At 42.0% G+C, this 20,336-nt stretch overlaps 3 protein-coding genes across 3 annotated transcripts in view; 1 reads left to right on the forward strand and 2 right to left on the reverse strand.

Annotated features, from left to right (window-relative positions):
- Positions 1-14,250, forward strand: part of npdc1b (neural proliferation, differentiation and control, 1b) — a gene marked incomplete at its 5' end in the record, with an annotated part of 43,813 nt that extends 29,563 nt beyond the window's left edge. Inside the window, 8 exons of the mRNA XM_080765809.1 lie at positions 2,059-2,148; positions 4,328-4,501; positions 6,407-6,473; positions 7,074-7,158; positions 8,789-8,919; positions 9,764-9,863; positions 11,518-11,576; positions 14,023-14,250. Coding sequence (XP_080621935.1) covers positions 2,059-2,148; positions 4,328-4,501; positions 6,407-6,473; positions 7,074-7,158; positions 8,789-8,919; positions 9,764-9,863; positions 11,518-11,576; positions 14,023-14,110 — 794 coding nt within the window. The 3' untranslated portion in view covers positions 14,111-14,250. The remainder of the gene's footprint in view (positions 1-2,058; positions 2,149-4,327; positions 4,502-6,406; positions 6,474-7,073; positions 7,159-8,788; positions 8,920-9,763; positions 9,864-11,517; positions 11,577-14,022) is intronic.
- Positions 117-1,118, reverse strand: LOC308317783 (CMP-sialic acid transporter-like; the record flags this gene model as incomplete). Its single annotated transcript, XM_080767061.1, has 1 exon — positions 117-1,118. One exon carries the CDS (start codon positions 1,116-1,118, stop codon positions 117-119), a length of 1,002 nt encoding a protein of 333 aa, XP_080623187.1.
- Positions 14,251-16,755: 2,505 nt separating the features above from the next.
- LOC308317195 (alpha-(1,3)-fucosyltransferase 7) lies at positions 16,756-17,658 on the reverse strand (the record flags this gene model as incomplete). Its single annotated transcript, XM_080766051.1, has 1 exon — positions 16,756-17,658. The coding sequence occupies exon 1, from the start codon at positions 17,590-17,592 to the stop codon at positions 16,756-16,758; it is 837 nt and encodes a 278-aa protein (XP_080622177.1). The 5' UTR covers positions 17,593-17,658.
- Between the last annotated feature and the right edge of the window lie 2,678 nt (positions 17,659-20,336).

Below are 20,336 nucleotides of genomic sequence, written 5' to 3' on the forward strand. Positions count from 1 at the left end.
GCCCCTTACACAGACCGCCCTCAGAGGCCGGCCTCTTTGACCTGGGACCAGAGATGCGGGCGTGGCTCCGCGACACCGAGTTGGACCTCTAACGTTACACGAAAGAAGAAGAAGCCTCAAACAATGGATTCCTCCTCATCTGAGGCTGGCCTGGGCAACTTGCACATGTTCTTTGGAAGAGCATACAGGCAGATGGACACGCAGACGAGCAATGTTCCAAAGGCAAAGATGAGGTTTATCTGGAGGCGAAACAAAAGGACCGAAGCCACGGTTGCGATAATGATGGCAGCCACGGAAGCGAAGTTCTTCACAATGTTATCCGTGTACTGTATTACGATGGATGCATACATACCCCCCACACTGGCCAAGCCCAGTACTAACCACACCCAGGGTGTGTAAGCAAAGTAGAATCCTTTATCCCAGATGATGGTCCTGTTAGCCTCCGACATGAAAACGACAGCAAAGGTGATCAGGGTGCCAGACAGGTACAGCTGGATGTTTCTCACCCACAGGGACTTTGTTTTATGTGGACTCTTCAGTACCTTCTCAAAGTAAACGTTTGCAAGTCCAGAACACAGGACAGCGACAATAACGGCTCCAAATCCAACGAGAGGGTGTTGGTCCCCGGGAGTGACTTCTTCAGGTTTCCAATGGACAAGGGTGGCGCCCGCGGAAAGCAGTATCACAGAGATCCACTGGCGTGCGCTGAGAGTGCGGCGCAGCAAGTAAACTGAAAAAAGGGCTGTGCAGGGTATCTTCAACTGGTAGGTCAGTTGAAAGGTGGCTGCGTCCAGGTTGCTCAAGGCCAGAAAGACCATGTTGTTCTGAATTGCGTACAGCACAGATACAACGCACAGTTTCAGCAACTCTTTGGGAATGAATACATGTTCCACAATGGAGCTTCCCAGCCGTCTGAGACCGGTTTCCTTTGCCATCATGCAGAAACTCAGTAATAACTTAATGAGCTCAGCAGTGAACACAACAGTAGCTGAGACATACTGAGCTTGTCCTGTTGTTCTGGTGTACCGCACTGCCACTGCATTCGATGCTGAGATTGTTGCCATAACGCCCAAGCAATACAATTTGAACAAAAGACTCACAGGTCTGTTGTTAGCCATCGTTGTTCTTTTGTCGTGGATCAGGGCGGCGGGGGTCCCCGGACCGGCCCGGGCGGTTTGCAGAGCTGCCTGTGCATGAGGCACCGTTCCTGGGTGGAGAGTGCCGTTGTTAGCCATCGTTCTTTTGTTGTGCAACGGGGCTGCAACAAAGGGGTTATTAGAGGGTTGGTTCATCTCGATGCCTTCTCATTTTTGTAGCTGGAGTCATCCATTATATATCCTATGTCCTGTCATACTCCTGGCGTCACCAGTCCATACATAGTCCTGTAGCATGCTGTAATAATGAAACTTGTATTTTCCTTTTTTCAAAGTTTGACGCCTATGGCCGGCCGCACTGTTTAACCAATCCCCGTAACATATACGTCAAAACGTGCGGCTCGGCCAGCAATGGTGTGCTTGTGCTTATATTTCGTCACGCGTCACTCATGGCGACGTAATTCGCAATAAACTTAGACAAAAAATACCCCATTGAAAGTCAATGGGTAGACCTGGCTTACATGTAACGTGCCGCACTGTTAGTGTTTAACCACCGCTAAACCAAATAGAATAAAGTTTACCTTCAGAAAAAGCGTTGATTATGGCTTCTGAATGTAATCTACCGTTTTCAATTCATCATAACATTTAGAGACGTACAAATATACTGCTTGGCAGTCATTCCCAGGATATCGGGTCAGTTTATTGGATGATATACAATTTTAATAATAAACATCAGACCTATTGACACCTTTTGTTTGCAAAATATTTTAATAAATTTTACTCATGAGGAAGTATTTAATTAATTTAAGCGCTTGTTGTCCAATAGTAGGTGACTTTACTGCTGTTCCTTGTTGTAAAACAAAATGTATTTTTTTATGCTTTTTTACAGACCGGATGCCCCAGAGTTTGAAAAGGAAGTGAATTATGACTTAATACGGTATATTGTTTTATTATATTTCTCCAGGCAAGGAGACCACCTACCCGGAACTGGATGAGGAGATAGACTTTCTGTCCACTATCATCGGTGAACAGCGAGAGACGGCCCGAATAGCAGGTATTACATCCAGAATAATAGCAGGTATTACAGCCAGAATAGCAGGTATTACAGCCAGAATAGCAGGTATTACATCCAGAATAGCAGGTATTACATCCAGAATAGCAGGTATTACATCCAGAATAGCAGGTATTACAGCCAGAATAGCAGGTATTACAGCCAGAATAGCAGGTATTACAGCCAGAATAGCAGGTATTACATCCAGAATAGCAGGTATTACATCCAGAATAGCAGGTATTACAGCCAGAATAGCAGGTATTACATCCAGAATAGCAGGTATTACATCCAGAATAGCAGGTATTACAGCCAGAATAGCAGGTATTACAGCCAGAATAGCAGGTATTACATCCAGAATAGCAGGTATTACATCCAGAATAGCAGGTATTACATCCAGAATAGCAGGTATTACATCCAGAATAGCAGGTATTACAGCCAGAATAGCAGGTATTACAGACAGAATAGCAGGTATTACATCCAGAATAGCAGATATTACAGCCAGAATAGCAGGTATTACATCCAGAATAGCAGGTATTACATCCAGAATAGCAGGTATTACAGCCAGAATAGCAGGTATTACATCCAGAATAGCAGGTATTACATCCAGAATAGCAGGTATTACGGCCAGAATAGCAGGTATTACAGACAGAATACCAGGTATTACATCCAGAATAGCAGGTATTACAGCCAGAATAGCAGGTATTACAGCCAGAATAGCAGGTATTACATCCAGAATAGCAGGTATTACATCCAGAATAGCAGGTATTACGGCCAGAATAGCAGGTATTACAGACAGAATACCAGGTATTACATCCAGAATAGCAGGTATTACATCCAGAATAGCAGGTATTACATCCAGAATAGCAGGTATTACAGCCAGAATAGCAGGTATTACAGACAGAATACCAGGTATTACATCCAGAATAGCAGGTATTACAGCCAGAATAGCAGGTATTACATCCAGAATAGCAGGTATTACATCCAGAATAGCAGGTATTACAGCCAGAATAGCAGGTATTACGACCAGAATAGCAGGTATTACAGCCAGAATACCAGGTATTACAGACAGAATAGCAGGTATTACAGCCAGAATAGCAGGTATTACAGCCAGAAAACCAGGTATTACAGCCAGAATACCAGGTATTACAGCCAGAAAACCAGGTATTACAGCCAGAATACCAGGTATTACAGCCAGAAAACCAGGTATTACAGCCAGAATAGCAGGTATTACATCCAGAATAGCAGGTATTACATCCAGAATAGCAGGTATTACAGCCAGAATAGCAGGTATTACAGCCAGAATAGCAGGTATTACAGCCAGAATAGCAGGTATTACAGCCAGAATAGCAGGTATTACAGCCAGAATACCAGGTATTACAGCCAGAATAGCAGGTATTACAGCCAGAAAACCAGGTATTACAGCCAGAGTACCAGGTATTACTGCACAGTAAAAAGATACTGCCCATGTTGGAAGTCTCCCTAAAATGCTTCAGATGTTTTTATTCTTAACAAGGTAACCCAACAGTGTGCATCTTTATGGCTCATCGCCATCACCACACAGCAAAAGGGGACAGAAGTCTGACGTCAATATCGGTAGAGGGTGCTAAGTCCACAGGTTCATGTACTTTTTATTTGCATTGTAATCCCCATAGGGGGATTTTAGATCGCCTCATATTAGAACTGTGTTTGAAAAATAAACATGTCATCCTGGACATTTCACTCATATGGATATGAAAAATCAACTGAGAAAACGCTAACGTTACTGCTACTGAATTAGTTCGATTTTCAACAGATTGACGGTCGTAAACGATACAGAGACACCTGCGCTTGTTTATTTTTGGACCACAATGCTTATATGAGACGATTTCAAGAGGACCCCATGTTTTTCTCCATAGAGAAATTACTTCTGTGAACCAGGGGATGAGCGAGTGACGTCAGGACTTCGGTGCTCTATATAGCAAACTAAGGCTTGATATTTAAATTAAATCAACTTACCTCTAATACAATAGTGAGACACAGCCTTGACACAAAGAAAATTGAGAACCACGATGAATGAACGTATTAAATTAAATGATACATGTCTGCTTATTTCTTGTAGAACCCTGACCCAGTCTTCAGTAATGCATACAATTTATACCAGCAAGCACCACTGACTCCGTTACCTTTTTGTATCCCATCTTAGCTCCACCTCCTGAACCCAAAAAGGAGGAGGCTATAGCACCAAGCCCCACCCAAAGATCAACCACACAGAGTCCCCCGCCTAACACCACCCCAGCCTCCACCACTAACCTCACAGCGGTCCGCCTCATCAACCCAAAGACCCTTCCCTACCCTGCCAACGATTACTTCTTCATTGGTAAGTGTCTTCCATGCAGTATAATAGGCCTACTGTATGTATCTGAAACTCAGGGGCCACTCTACCCCTGAACCACTGCCACCTCCTATTGGCCACTCTACCCCTGAACCACTGCCACCTCCTATTGGCCACTCTACCCCTGAACCACTGCCACCTCCTATTGGCCACTCTACCCCTGAACCACTGCCACCTCCTATTGGCCACTCTACCCCTGAACCACTGCCACCTCCTATTGGCCACTCTACCCCTGAACCACTGCCACCTCCTATTGGCCACTCTACCCCTGAACCACTGCCACCTCCTACCGGCCACTCTACCCCTGAACCACTGCCACCTCCTATTGGCCACTCTACCCCTGAACCACTGCCACCTCCTATTGGCCACTCTACCCCTGAACCACTGCCACCTCCTATTGGCCACTCTACCCCTGAACCACTGCCACCCGGTGTGTGTGTTGGGCTTGACTGCCTGACTGACTGACTGACTGACTGACAGCCTCGAGAACCATCCGGCCTATCAACTTCAGACTTGGCGTGCGTGTCGCTAGTGGGAATTGGGTCTGACCAACAGTTGCACCCAGCTGATGGCTGCTCAGATGGTTATGATGGGCACTCTGGGGGGGAGCAGTTATAGGCTTTTAAAGTATCTTTGCTTGGGGACACCTCCACACATCAGTGTTGTTTTTGGCAGCAATTCTTATTTATTTTTTAAGTTTTAGTCATAGTCTCTTGAATAGTTTTCATTTAGTCTTAGTCACATTTCATTCACCTGGAATGTCTTTGATTGATTGATAATTGTATTAGACAATAAGATGCAAAACAGTACAGGGTACAGTAACGCACATTTGGCCAAAAGGACATCACCGAAGAAAGACCTTGCGGTCTTGTTTCCATCCGGGTCCCATGCATGCATTCACAACAACATCAACAATAACAACAATTTAAATAGACATTAAATCTATGTACGGGTTGGAATAGAAATTAATTGGAGAGGGGGGGAATAGAGTTATGACTTCTGTTGATCGGATGACAGTGACCGGTGATTAGCTAGTTTTGAGGGAAGGGGGCAAGGCATTCCACACCTGAGTCGCAGTGTTGTGGAAGGTGAATTTACCCATATTTGTTCTAAAGATTGGCGGCACCAGATCATTATTCACGCTTAGTGTTAGTCTAGTTTTAGTTGACTAAATGTCATAAGATTTTAGTCGACTAATCATCTTGATTTAGGCGACTAAAATGTATTTAGGCGGGCCTTGATGCCGTCGTAATGGCTGATTTTACACTTGCTGAAAATAGCCGATTTACAACGCTGCGACGTGTTGTGAGCTTGTAGATCGGCTATTTTCAGCATGCAAACCAACCAGTTTTCATTTCGTTTCCATTTAGTTTTCATCAGTGAAAAAAGGTTGTCGACGAACAGTTTTAGTTTTAGTCAACGAAATCAACTCTGCCACACACAGACCAGTGGCTGTGGGCTAAACCTGTGACCTTCTGATTGTTACGGCCTCTCAACCCACTAAGCTACGGCCCGACCTCTATACTGTGTATATATAATTTCTTAGCTAACTCCAAATTACTCATGGTCTGTGAGGACAGAGTGTTCTACTTTCAATTAGTCCTGCCACACAATCTATATACTGATCATGAAAGCCTTCATTGTTCCAAGACCTTACTATAAACCATTCCTTACTAGAACGGTGTAAGCTTTTTCTACCGTTTCCCATTGCAGTCTCCGGGAAACTCTTCTTGGTGCACTGCTTTTTGTCTTTGAACACTCCTGCTGCCGTAACCTTTTTTTCCCTCACTCGCTCGCACCGTCTAAAACCAGGAATCATGTCTTCTTTTGACGCTGTCAAATGTGCACTGCATTTCTTTCCTTTGACTCTCGGTTTGTATGTGTTTTCAGTCATGAGTGGCGTGTTCGTCGCAGTGGCCTGTCTGGCTTTCACCATCACTGGAATCTGTTGGTTCAGGTAAGTGCTTTTAATCCTGTGTCAATAATGCTCTTAATTAAGACCACTGCAATGTTCCCTGTAGCTGTCAGATGTGAATGTTTGTCACGGTGAGTGATTGTGAAGCGGTTTGAAGCGTACAAAGACTTGTAGATAATACAGTAGCGCTGGATTCTCTCCAATTCTTTGTATTCTTTAAACTGCTTCTCACTCACCACCATGACACACATTCACATCTAACAGCTATACCCAGAACACTCACCACCATGACACACATTCACATCTAACAGCTATACCCAGAACACTCACCACCATGACACACATTCACATCTAACAGCTATACCCAGAACACTCCCCACCATGACACACATTCACATCTAACAGCTATACCCAGAACACTCACCACCATGACACACATTCACATCTAACAGCTATACCCAGAACACTCGCCACCATGACACACATTCACATTTAAAAGCTATACCGACTCACCACCATGACACACATTCACATCTAACAGCTACAGTATACCGAGAACATTGGCAGTCTTGGCTGTTTTTATTTCGAGATTGATAGGAAATGGATTTATTTAAGTGCTGCCTTTCCTCTTCTGCGTTTCAGATTGCAGAAGGGTGTTCGTTGGGCTCAGAAGGTGGATTACCCTGCATACGGACTGATGGCTGCCCATTCCTACGACAACAATGTGGTAGGTGTACGATCACACCGTGATTTTTAACCCATTTGGGAGTGGGAACCCCTTTTGGTAACATTGTTATAATTTAGCTATTGAAAAATAGCAGATCTACAAGCTCATAGCGTACCACAGAGTGGCGCGCTACGAGCATGTAGTTCTGCTATTTTTGAAACATCGTGAAAATGAGGCACAAATCTTTGAATATATATTCTTTCAGAGTGAACGTTTTTAACTCAAATCTTTGCTTCTGGGGGGGTCCCTGGAACAACATATTTAACCATTTTGACCTGAGATCAGATTCTAAAAATATCTTCTACATCCTGACAGTTTTATGAAAAAGCTATGTTTCTATGTCAGTCGTTCTTCGATTTTTCAAAAATAGCAGACATACAAGCTATGAGCTTGTAGATCTGCTATTTTTCAATAGCTAAAGCATAACATAATGCCAAAAGGGGTTCCCACCCAAAATGGGTTAAACGGATGGCTTTGGCAAAGTTTAACAACCACACCAGCGCATCGCTTCTCCCCCTACCCCATTTTCTTTTTTTTAAATACCTTTGTGTGAACCACATTATTGTTGTTGATTCGAAGTGAAGCATTGTTGAAGCATCTATCTTAGCAGTTTTCAACTGTTCAGCTTTTACATATTAGAATTAGAATAAATAAATAATCTAAAGCTAAAAAGCCATGAACACAGAAAGAATGTCAGCACTGGTAAGGTTGCGGACTGTACCAAGTGTATGCTTGGTCCCGGCTCCTCCTGACTACATGTCGAAGTGTCCTTGGGCAAGACACTGAACCCCAAATTGCTCCCGATGTGCTGGTTGGTGCCTTGCATGGCTTCCGCCGCAATCGGTGTATGAATGTGTGTGTGAATGGGTGAATGTAATGCACAGTCTATGTAAAGCGCCTTGGATAAAGGCGCTATATAAATGCACCATTTACCATTTTATGCTCATGATCGTTACTTAAAGTGACCCGTGTCTTCCCTTAGACGGAGGATAAAAAGCAGATCACCTCTGTAGTTTTGTACCAAACAAAAGTGTAAATAAATACCTTTATTTTACATTGCTGAGAAATAAGTTCAAAGACAACCTACATGTTGTGATGTACTACACATTCTATTGCAAGTTTGCAACATTGCTGCAATATTTCTGCCGTTTATGGAGATGTTGCAAGTTGCAAGTTCGCCGTGGTATAAGCGAGATGAAGCATGTGTTAGTGGTAACTGCTCATTATACAACAGGTCGTTTTGAGGAAGCAATCTGATTGGTTGAAACAGCCTTCTAGCCGTGCTTCAAACCAGCATCATGGAACACCCAATTAATACAAATAATTCAGCGTTGCGACGCATTGAGAGCTTATAGATCGGCTATTTTCAATAGATTTTCTACACATTTTGAATTTGTGAAATGGCACATTCTGCAATATGAATACTTTTACTTTTAGTACTTTAAGTACATTTTGATGATTTGATTCCGTACTTTTACTTGTAACGAAGTACTTCTAAATTGCAGTATTGGTACTTTTACTTAAGTAAAACAATTGAGTACTTTTTCCTCCACTGCTGGTTTTAGATTAAAGACCACAGCTTTTCTCATGCCCACACGGAGTGACATTTGTATCATGTGACGTTCCACAGCCTGGAGATAAGAAGCTGGCCCACAGCACTCAGATGTACAGCTATGAACACCCTGGAGATAAGAAGCTGGCCCACAGCGCTCAGATGTACCACTACCAACACCAGAAACAACAGATGCTGTCCCTGGAGAAGTGAGTAGAGCCAAAGATGGTCTATTTATGAAGATGGGCAAACTTCATTGGAGCCACTATAGGCAAAATGGTACCCAAAGCCTACAAATGGTCTCCTAAATATAGTAGGCGTGGTTTGCTTCTCCCCGGGAGGTCGGGGAAAAGCAAGAATTCTCCTGATTTGTCTCGCTAAAAGAAGCCATTTTAGTATGAATATCTTGTAAATATTGTGTGCTTTGTGATGATTGGGTCCAGCATTTAGTTCAGTGACCATGGAGTTAAGGAATGGTTCAGAAGCTGTGTTCACGTTCATTCGCCCATTGGAAATTAATAGACTCCAACATTCTTCCCGTCTCCTAATAATGTTACCGCCCACCTCACGCAGATACGGGAAGTAAAGCAAAGTTGGCCTCTCTTGCTAATTTTCCTCTTGGGTAGAAGTTAGAACCTTAGAGTATAGAGACGGCACCGGATTTCTCCTCCCATCCACTGGCATTAAGTTGCTCAAAAGCGCATGAGGCGATTTCACTCCTCCTTCCGGGTAGGAACAGAGTGCATTCTGGGATGGATTGGGCCCAAACACATGAACGCGCTGCCGTTGACTATCATTGCATCCCACCCCTCACTGGTGCGAAATCGGGTAGGAAAAACGGGGACTCATCCCTCCCGGGGTGTGTGTGTGTGTGTGTGTTCTAGAGAGGACTGTGCTGTCTCTGCAGCCATATATGGCGGAGCCGCCGCTACTTGTGCCCATGGAGTGCGTGTTGTATCATGAGGACATACAGTATCCAAGCTTTACTTGCACCTAAAGTATGTGGTGGAGTAGAAACTAATTGTTAAACTGTGTGCGTGTGTCCTTCTCCAGACAAAGAGATGAGCCAAAGGTTTCGGACTCGGGGGCTACATCAGACGAGGAGAATGAGGATGGAGATTTCACAGTGTACGAGTGCCCTGGACTTGCCCCCGTGAGTAACTAACTGTTGCACTTTGTATAAACCCATTTTGGGCGGGAACCCCTTTTGGTGTTTTAAAGCTAGGGCTTAAAGTTCTCAGTCCTGGGGACTGATTTCAGTCCTGAGGATCTCATAGGGGTCATTTAATGAGATCAGTGCAGATTTGCAAAAACACATTTTCAGTCTTGGGATTGTTTTTGGCTTTAAGCCCTGCGTTATACTTTAGCTATTGAAAAATAGCAGATCTACAAGCTCATAGCGCGGCACCGAGTGAACTTAAATCGTGAAAATGTGCCTCAAATCTTTGAATATATATTCTAGCAGAGTTTCAGTTTTTAACTCAAATCTTTGCTTCTGGGGCGTCCCTGGAACAACATATTTTCAGATGGGGGGGGGGGGGGGGGGGGGGTGTCGGCGGCATATTACATGTAATCTTTGGGGTCTTTGACATGAAATATTGAGAACCACTGATATAGAAAAAAAGACAATCGTGATATCAATTCTTGTGGAGGAAAATCGAGATTCACTATCGTGCAGCACTAATCAGGGGTCATCAATATGTCCGTACACAGAGTAATGTGCAGTGTTGTAATAACTGATTTTATACTTGCTGAAAATAGCCGATCTACAAGCTCACAGCGCGTCACAGCGCGACGCGTTGTGAGCTTGTAGATCGGCTATTTTCAGCATGCAACCAAGTGTAAAGTGACTTATAGTGGATCTCTTGTCCACTAGTTCCTTCCTATTTGTTTGTATTTGTTTGTATTTGTTGACGAAATTGTCAATATATTTAGTCTTAGTTTCGTCATCATAGCTTAGTTTTCATTTAGTTTCCATTTAGTTTTCGTCAGTGGAAAAAGGTAGTCGACGAACATTTTTCGTCTTAGTTTTAGAGTCGACTAAATCAACACTGCTAATGTGACCTGGCCTTGTCCGTGCCAAGTATTTAGTTTCTGGTAACTTTCATTTTGTACGTCCATGGCAATTTATTTTAAGATGGGGTCTTTTGTAATGCATTTAGTATAAATGTTAACTCTCGCTTTCCTATTCTAGGGATATAATAACATTGCAACACGTTACCAGCCCTTATTCCTAAACTAAACGTATATGCCATTTTGTAGTAGTTTGAAAAACATTTTAAAATAGTTCAACTAGCCGATCTGCATTGACACATTGTGAGCTTGTAGATTGGCTATTTGAATTATTATTTATTTTTTATTCTTTTCAAAATGGTAAAAAAAAAGAAAGAAAAAAAAGGCAAATAAGTTTAGGGATAAGGGGTAAGGCAAGATTGGTATAGAGTGGTTACTGGTTAATTCAATTATTTTGAATTGTAGTTCCAATGTAATGCCTATTGTAATGAACCTTCCTTTTTTTGCCTGTTTTTGCATAGTTATTTATTTTTTAATTTGCGAACGCACTTACTATGAGACCTAGCAGATCATGTCTGTCTGTGTGTCTGTGTGTGTGTGTGTGTCTGTCCCGCTTTTGTGCCCATATATGGGAGCTGAGTGATTACGTCACCATGACTCAGCCATAACCATATAAGGAGTCCCCAAAGCAGCTATACGTCCAAAACCCAAATATGTACGAGCTGCGTTCGCTTCCCGCGTTTGCGCGTCTTACTGGTGATAGTATACTCAACTCCTTCATGTCTTCTTTGCAGACGGGGGAAATGGAGGTGAAGAACCCGTTGTTCGACGACTCTACCCTTTACCATCAGAGGTTCCATAAGTAACTTTCTGAAATTCACGACACGACACACAATCCCACCACATGCACGTCGCGCACACACTCACACCCCCACGCATTATACACACTACGCCCTACCCAATGAGCTGTCCTCATACTCATTTATATACCTATGTACTCGCACACACAACAACAACAACATCAGTGCAGTGTGCGCCAGGACGAGATGTAATTTAAATGTTGGATTGGGAGGAGCAGAAGGCAGAAAATAGGACATTGGCTACTGGCCTTTTATTTCTCTTCTGTCAGACAGTACTCAACTCTGGGACCAACACCTCCCATTCGCACGGTGACACAGACAAGATGTCATTCCCTTGTGTCCGGCGATACAGTCTTCTTTCTTTTTTTATATACCGGTGTATATATATTTTTTTAAACCTTGTATTTATTTTCGTTTACTACCCCCCCCCCCCCCCCTCCTCCTCCTCCTCTAGCCATTTTCAACGTGCATTCCTATTTTGGACATTAGGCATTTAAAGTCGGAAAAGTGTTTCAAAAATAGCAGATCTACAAGCTTGTATATTGGCTATTTTTGTTGCTCATCGTATAATAACAGTATTCATATCAACGGAACTTAAGGTCAGGAATACTCTTTGTCTGACGGAATGTTTGTATTGACTGTTGCATCCTCTGTTGATATAGCTATGACTTGTCTAGCCCTGGTCCAGTGCGTTAGTTAGCGAGTTCTCTCCAACGCCCTGCCAGGCACACCTCTACTTCACACCAACAAAGTTCCACTTCCGCTCGAGGGGTCCGACTTTAGTCAAAAAATAAACTAAACTACATTGCTACTTAACGAAACAATGACTGTTTTGTGTTGTTCAAACTCTACTCTCCAGGCTTGGAAGCCTCTCAGGACCCCAGCCTCTCTGTATAATATCCTTACCGACACAAAACGGTAAGTTTCGGTAAGTAGCAAAGTAGTTTAGTTTATTTTTTACTCAAGTCGGACCCCTCGGAATGGCAGTGGAACTTTCTGTTGGTGTGAAGCAGAGGCATTCCCGGCAGGGCCTTAGGAGGGAACTCGCTAACGCGCTGGACCAGGAGCTATGACTCTTCCTGTGGGGCGTGGGGTTGGGTGTGTACAAAGTGGAAGGTAATGGGTATAGTGCAATTTCTTTAGATGCCAATGAAACCAGAGTGAAGTGTCTCCATCAAGATAGCTGCTTCTCTCTAATGACTTGATTCATATTGACCGGAGGAAATATAAAATGTCTCACTACCACGGTTTAAGTTTAGTACTTTTTAAGAACGGATGTGTTTTTATTCATCTATTTCATGGACACGACAACACACACACACCCCCCCCCCCACACACACACGCACACACACACACACACACACACACACACACACACACACACACACACACACACGCACACACACACACACGCAATGGACGTTGTTTGTAAACACTGTTAATGTAGCCATCGTAATCTCAGTCTAGTTCCTCTATGCATGAAATGAATTGATGACGCTGTGTTATGACAACTGGAAGTCGATATGCATTGACCACACTTACAAGTTTCTTGTGCAAACTTGATTATGATATTTATATACGTATATATATATATATATATATAGATGAATTTAACTTGAATGATTTCAAAGGAATTTGAAAATTCTTTTACCTATCTAAACTCTGAAACAGAGAGATCTCCTCGTGTACATAGATTTGACTAACATGGCTTGTCCCCATGGTCTGTGATCTTCTGTATATAGCTGCTAAAACGTGCGCAGGAAAGAAAATGGTACCTGTCACTTAAACCAATGTGTCCGACTGTGTCTACACGTTCCTCTAGATTCCAGAGTGCCGTGTCAGATATTGAACCTTTTTATGTCTTTATTTTTGTTTCTCTGTGTTGACTATTCCGTGGGTTCCTCCCTGCAGTACCTTCCTACCTTACTAAAAACATATATTTTCTCCAAAAACAAAAAAGAAGAAATCATGCCAATCATTGCACAGAGAACTCTGGAACAAATCTTGTCGAATCACAATACAATGACTGCAAATTCGATTTAGTATTTGTATCCCCACTATAATTTGACATATGTGTCATGGTATACGGAGCCTATATGGAGCCTTTCCACAACAAACCTGACTTTGTTGACTGCACCATTACCCAGCCACTTTGATCCTGTAACATGCGCAGAAAACTCCGCAGTGTAATTTTATCATTTTGTTATTCAGAGAGTGTATTATTATGTATATTTGTACACTCTTGGAGTTAAATTAGCACAGAGGATTTGACTGTGTACTACTGAATGACGATCAAATAAAATAATCTCCAAAGCTTATTCTAAAGATGTATTCTAAAAGTGTAGGTCTGTAAACAACCATGGGGAAACCATTTGGAAATGCATTCAGAAATGTGTTAGGAAGCCTTTCTTTTAAAAGTGTCCTACTGTCGTCTCTCAGGAAAGCTGCTGCCTGCAATGTAGCTCCTCAATCCGACCTATTCCTACTGCTTTTCAACTTCTCAGCTCTCCCACACTTCTGTACATGACCTGTAAAAGAGATGGATACTCCAGTGTGATGACTTCAAAAGAAACAATATCTTTATATATCTACAGTAGACACTGGGGGAGTGTATTGCCATGTCAGGTGATCTTAAACTGTGTTTTAAAAGACTTCCGTCAAGCTTGTTGAACAACACCGGATGGAGGACGATGACCATTTAACGGAGTCTAATCCACTCGCTTAATTGGTGTATAGATTTATTGTTGAGTGAATTGGAAATTGTTTAAAATTTTCACATTTTCATTCATCATTTTAATTTATTCAGTGTTTTATTCATATATTTTCCAATGTTGATGATATTAAAACAAGATAACTGTTAGGATTGAGCTGCTTTCATGCCTTCGTTTGGTTTTGACCATTTTGTCCTCCTGTTGATTCATGCTCTCTTGTTATGACGGAGCCTCTAGAGACTGTTTTATTTGAACACGTTAAGTTATATATTCACTGGGAGATGACTCAGTACTCTTCTTTTTACCACCAACATTATTGTTCAGCATGCAGTGGGATGGAGAAGGAAATTAAAGAAATAAACATTTCTATTAGTGGGAGTGACTTCGGTGTGGTCTGCTGTGTGATCTGTGGGAGGAAAGGAATACGTTTTGGATTAAAAGTTATACCCATTCACGACGGGAACCCCTGTTGGTGTTTTAAGCCTTGTTATGTTATACTTTGGCTATTGAAAAATATCAGATCTACAAGCTTGTGGCGCGGGTGAACATTTTGAAGTAAAATCTTTGCTTCTTGGGGGTCCCTGGAACAGAATTTTCAGATGGGGGGTCCAAATACAGATACTTCTGGGGGTGCTTGACATGAAAAAGGTTGAGCACCACTGACAACTTTGGTCCGACCCACTATATTAGAGGTATATGAATTTTAACTTTAGTGCTGCTATCAGATGTCTACAACTGACACTACAAAGTTACCCATAGCTTTCAAACTATTTACAGATGTATCTGTAATCAGGCGTTGACACTAAATGGCTTCTCTCCTGCCCCTGGCAGGTAAAATAAAACTTTTGGTCATGTGGAGTTTTCTTTCTATTCAGGTTGCCCGACCAGGCAAGTGCTCGATTTGAGAGTGGACGCATCCGTCTATAAACGCAACACGTGATATCGGTCTAAACGCCAAAAAGCGTGGCCAGAGCACTCTGTCTTCTGTTCTGTGGGATGTAAACTACGTTGTTTACCTAATATGTGCTGTTTTCACAGTTGTGAATGTGTGAACCCCTATAGTCACATTCATAGCTATGTAGGTATTTGGCATAAAATAAATGGGTATTATTGCACAGCCCCGGGAAGTAAAAAAGTGTTAAATTGAACCTGTAATTCAGATTTTACCTATAATTTTATAATGGACGATTTACTTTGGGCAAGTGGAACATGGGCATTGGGGCAAGTGCCTCAGGTCAACACCTGTGTAATAACAATCGATGACCAGTAGGTGTTACCATTGTTTCAGCTGTGTTTTAGCGGGTTTACAGAGCATGCCATTTGGCTTGGTTTAGTTTGGTTTATTTAGGGTTCCTCCTTGTTACAAATGGTAACGGCTACACCGAACAATATACAAACATAGAATACACTAAAGCAAAATACTTGCTTATGTTACTAATGTAACAGAGAAAATAATACAAAAATAAAATAGAATGAAGCAAATAAACACTGTTAATGAGTGAACAAAATAGAAAATAATGAAATAAAGCAATTATGCACTGGTATTGACTGCGTGAGTGAGCATTAAAGTACTTCCCTTTCATATAGAGACAGAATAGGCCTGGCCCTAATTATAGAGACATACTTGATTTGGTATTTACACCAACAAAATGTCAAGTTATTCAATGGTTGTGAAATAAACAATTATCACGAATGATCAATAATATTATGCCTATTTTTTAAGTGCATTTTTACCTTTAATGTCTGCGATATCTAAAGGTATATAAGGGTGATATGATATCACTGACTGTATAGTATACTGTATTCTAGACTTGGGCACTGTGAATCCGTCCATCAAACATGCCATGCCAGTCACGGCCTGCAGGTGGCTAGTGTTCACTGACTGAAACTAAATGGAAACTATATGAAAACTAAGCTATGATGACTAAAACTAAGACTATAAATATACTGACAATTTCGTCAACAAATAAAAACTAGACTCAAATGTTAGGAAGGGACTAGTGGACAAGAGATCCAGTATAAGTAATTTTACACTTGGTTAGTTGGTTGCATGCTGAAAATAGCCGATCTACAAGTTCACATTCGCATTGTGAACTTGTAGATAAAATCAGTCATTACTACAGCATCAAGGCCCACCAAAACACATGTTAGTCGACTAAATCAACTGTAGATTTAGTCGACTAAAACTACACTGAAAACTATTCAAAATCCTGACGACCTTTGCTGCGTGTCATTCCCCATCTCTCTCTCCCCATTTCCTCTCAGTCTAAAAAAAAGCCCCCAAAAATGTATGTGATGCATGTGCATGTGAGCAGACAGGACTGGAGTTATTACAATAGCTTGCCACACATGCATTGTGGACAGGCTTGTTATCTCAGATTTATATCAAATTCAGCTTTGCAAATGCTCATACAATCAATATGTTTCAGTGATCCTAACATACCAAAAGACAAATTGTTTCCTAGCTATTAGCCCATTTGTCCAGCTCATAGTACACCTTGTGAGTTGGTAATCTATTGTAGTTTACACAGATTTGGCACAGTCTTTCTCTCCAGTCAGTATAGGTCTTGATACTGTGAGTACGGTGCCATTTGAAATACACCTCATAGGCCTTCCTATCTGAAGAGAGGTTCTTGATATAAGCAGCCAGCTCTGCAGTGCTGTTAAAATCATCCACATGGATGAAGGAGCCAGGAGGTGCCAGGGCCTCATATGTAGGCCTGTTGGGGCCAAGAACCACCGGCACCACTCCAGCTTGGAAGGCATTTCTCCATAACTTCTCACTAATATAGTCAGTGCTTCTAGAGTTCTCCATTGCCAGGTAGAAATGACAGTGTGCAATCGTAGGCAGCAGGTCTTTGTCTGACAGGGGTCTCTTGTTCCAGCGTCCATACACCTCGATGGGGACATGTTTCTTTAGACTTTGATAAACACCTGTCCGCACCTGTTTGGATCTGTTTACGCTGACCACCCAGCTCACAAGGCAAGACCGGTTTTGAGGGACCACAACGGGCATGTAGCCACTCCTTGGAATTGTCTTTCCGTAAGGTATGAATATGTCGGCATCGCGGCGGTAGCTCATGGTCCAGTTGAAGAGGCCATTGTAACGGGCGAGGTTTCCATTGTGGATGGGTGGTTCCAATGACAGCCACACCCAATGCTGGGAGGCCGTGCGACGGAGGTGGAGAGGCAGGGAGGAGCGCCCTGTCCTCAGCTCATGATGGTGGAAGACCACCACATCGGCTGTGGAGATGACAGAGGAGTTGTCACTCAGGAAACAGTTGCTGATGTTGTACATCTCCCTGCACGTGTCTCCCGTGAGGCTGTACGAGCGACCAAACGGCCAGTGCCACAGAAGAACGGTGAGGTTCTTTCGAAGGGCATCTGGACGACGCTGATGCTTCATGTGACGGTTTTGGTCCCACAAGTTGCGGTGGAGCAGATATGAGGAGAAGAGGATAATGATGAGGAGGATGGGTAAGGATGTAGTCGTAGAGGTAGGCATTGATGCTCAGGTATATATTCCAGGCAGTCCAGAAGCACACTGCACATAGTATAGCAAATATGCGACTCCTGCAAGAAAGATGCTTAGGTTAGAGGGGTCAAATATATCCTTTTGCATTTTTATCACAACAGAACATATGAGGGCATTCACTGGGGAAAGTCTCCATCTTAAGTAGATTGATGTAGTATTCCTGTATTCTCAAATATGTGTGAAGGATTTTACATTGTTTTTTAATTGTTAAAGGACCACTTCACCACTTTTCAACCTATCTTCATATAATAGGTCCTGACTGATAATCATGATAAAATGGCACAATTTTTTCTACCCTGTCTGTGTCTCATAGGAGGGCTGTGGGAAGTTCAGAAACCCGAAATTCAGAAATGTAAGTGGATATCCAGGTTTTGGGGTTATGTCACACGTGAGCTATATGCAACATTGTTTCCTTTCTTTTCTGTTTTGTGTTATGTCAAATGTGTGTATATGTGTTGCATACAAGGCCGCTGGGTCGCAAGACAAATTTCAGGGCAAACTGATAATAAAGTACTGTCATATATCATATCATTTTAAGGTTAAAATAAAGACGGGTCCGCTTTCATTTTGGGACTCAAAAGAGATTAATTAGACATCCTCACAAACTTGACACCCTCATAAACTCCTATTAGGCTGAAAATGCATTTTGATAAATTGGATTAAGAAATAATCCCCCTTGGTGTGCTCCCACACGAGAGATTGAGTGCACCGCTAGATTATTTATTTATTTTCCCGCTTTCCCACCAGATTTTGAAAGAAACCTGGGAATGTGGTTGCGTCTGGGTGCGTCCCAATATGTCTACAGATTATCTGTTTGGATATTATGAGCTGCCTGTAACCAAAAACAACAATCAGGTGGTGAAAGTGAACTAGAAATGTTGGATTTCTTGAAGCAGTGAGTAGTGACAACAAAAAATGTTGAGAAGACCTACATCTATACTATAATACTATTCACGATACTTTGTAACTATAGTTTATAGTTGAAGAACAAACGCAACTTCCTTTTAAAGAAGTTTCACAATTATTTTATTGTATTAAATGGCTAGAGTGGGTGTGTTGTCTCTTATCTAAGTAGGAACATCATATGCCTAAACTTAGTTTAAGCTTCAATTGGCACCAGCACTATCTATTTTATTAGTGTCCCTTTCTACAATCAGAGTGCACTGCTGCACTTTGATTGTAGGCTATGTGATTTTATTCAGATATTCAGAAATATTCATTTAGGGGTTTTTGACATGAACACTTTAAGTTGCCCCGGTCTATGAAAGGTGCTGTAAAATAAAGTTGCCTTGCTTTGCTTCACTGTGGCAGTTACAATAGGTGGGTAAAAGATTCTGAGCATGATGTTACATTTTCATGCACCTTATTATATATGCATAGCCTAACAGTCTGACTCTACATGTAGTACTATAAATATCTACTATTTGTGATACTGTACAATGTGTAAATATTTGCATCTACTCAAAAATGATGCATGCTCTCACAAGTTAAACTAAACGGTAAATTGGGTGTAGTTGTGTTTATAATTTCACACCTTACCTTGGTGGGATATGATATGCCAGATGCTCCTACAGTGTGAAGTACAAGTGAAGGTCCTTTATTTAAGGCAGCAGCAGTTGTTTGCGGTACATGTTCAAGGTCTAACAGCCCCACCCCACACTTCCCCACTAATTCTCATTTCTAACCACTACTTGCATAGTTAGTTACCCACCCATGTACTGTATACCAAGCAGTGCACTGTTACCAGCACAGTAGGACCTGTATTTCTTTGTTTTTGGTCATGATTATATTGCTGTACATTGTTTTGGTATTGATGTTGTTTTCTTGTCTAAAAATATTACATTATTTCACTTAACCCATTCTGACCTGAGATCAGATTCATACGAGGTTTCCACTGGACACACACTGGTCTGATGAACCCATTCTGACCTGAGATCAGATTCTAAAAATGTCAGTCGTTCTTCGAATTTTTTTAAAATAGCAGACCTACAAGCTCGTATCGCGCCACTCGGTGGCGCGATATGAGCTTGTAGATCTGCTATTTTTCAATAGCTAAAGCATAACATGATGCCAACACCAAAATGGGTGCCCGGTCAGAATGGGTTAAAGACCTGCATGGTTTCTTTGGGCACAGAAGAGTCGGTTTGTAGATTTATCAACCACAAGTTAGCCTTCCAAGTTCCTTCCTTCCTGTTTTTTGGGGGTTTTTTCCCTGTATGGCATAACCACATCATAACGGTTTTGTATAGCTCTATACTGTAGCTGCCTGCCACCCAATACTGATGCCATGAGCGAATTGCTGATTTCAAACCTCAGCTTTTTGGTTCAATGCCAATAAAACATGAGATAAATAGAAGCTATACAGTAACAGTATATATATCCTTGAAGAACAAAATAATCTGCAACACTGTTAAATAATACATTCAAGGGAAATTTCAAGTGTGGTTGCTTAATTAGTACAGTATAATGATGATGATGATGTATTGACCCACATCATGACCTCCCAA

Source organism: Protomyctophum bolini (assembly GCF_963924005.1).
Source record: "Protomyctophum bolini genome assembly, chromosome: 6".
Classification (NCBI taxonomy): domain Eukaryota; kingdom Metazoa; phylum Chordata; class Actinopteri; order Myctophiformes; family Myctophidae; genus Protomyctophum; species Protomyctophum bolini.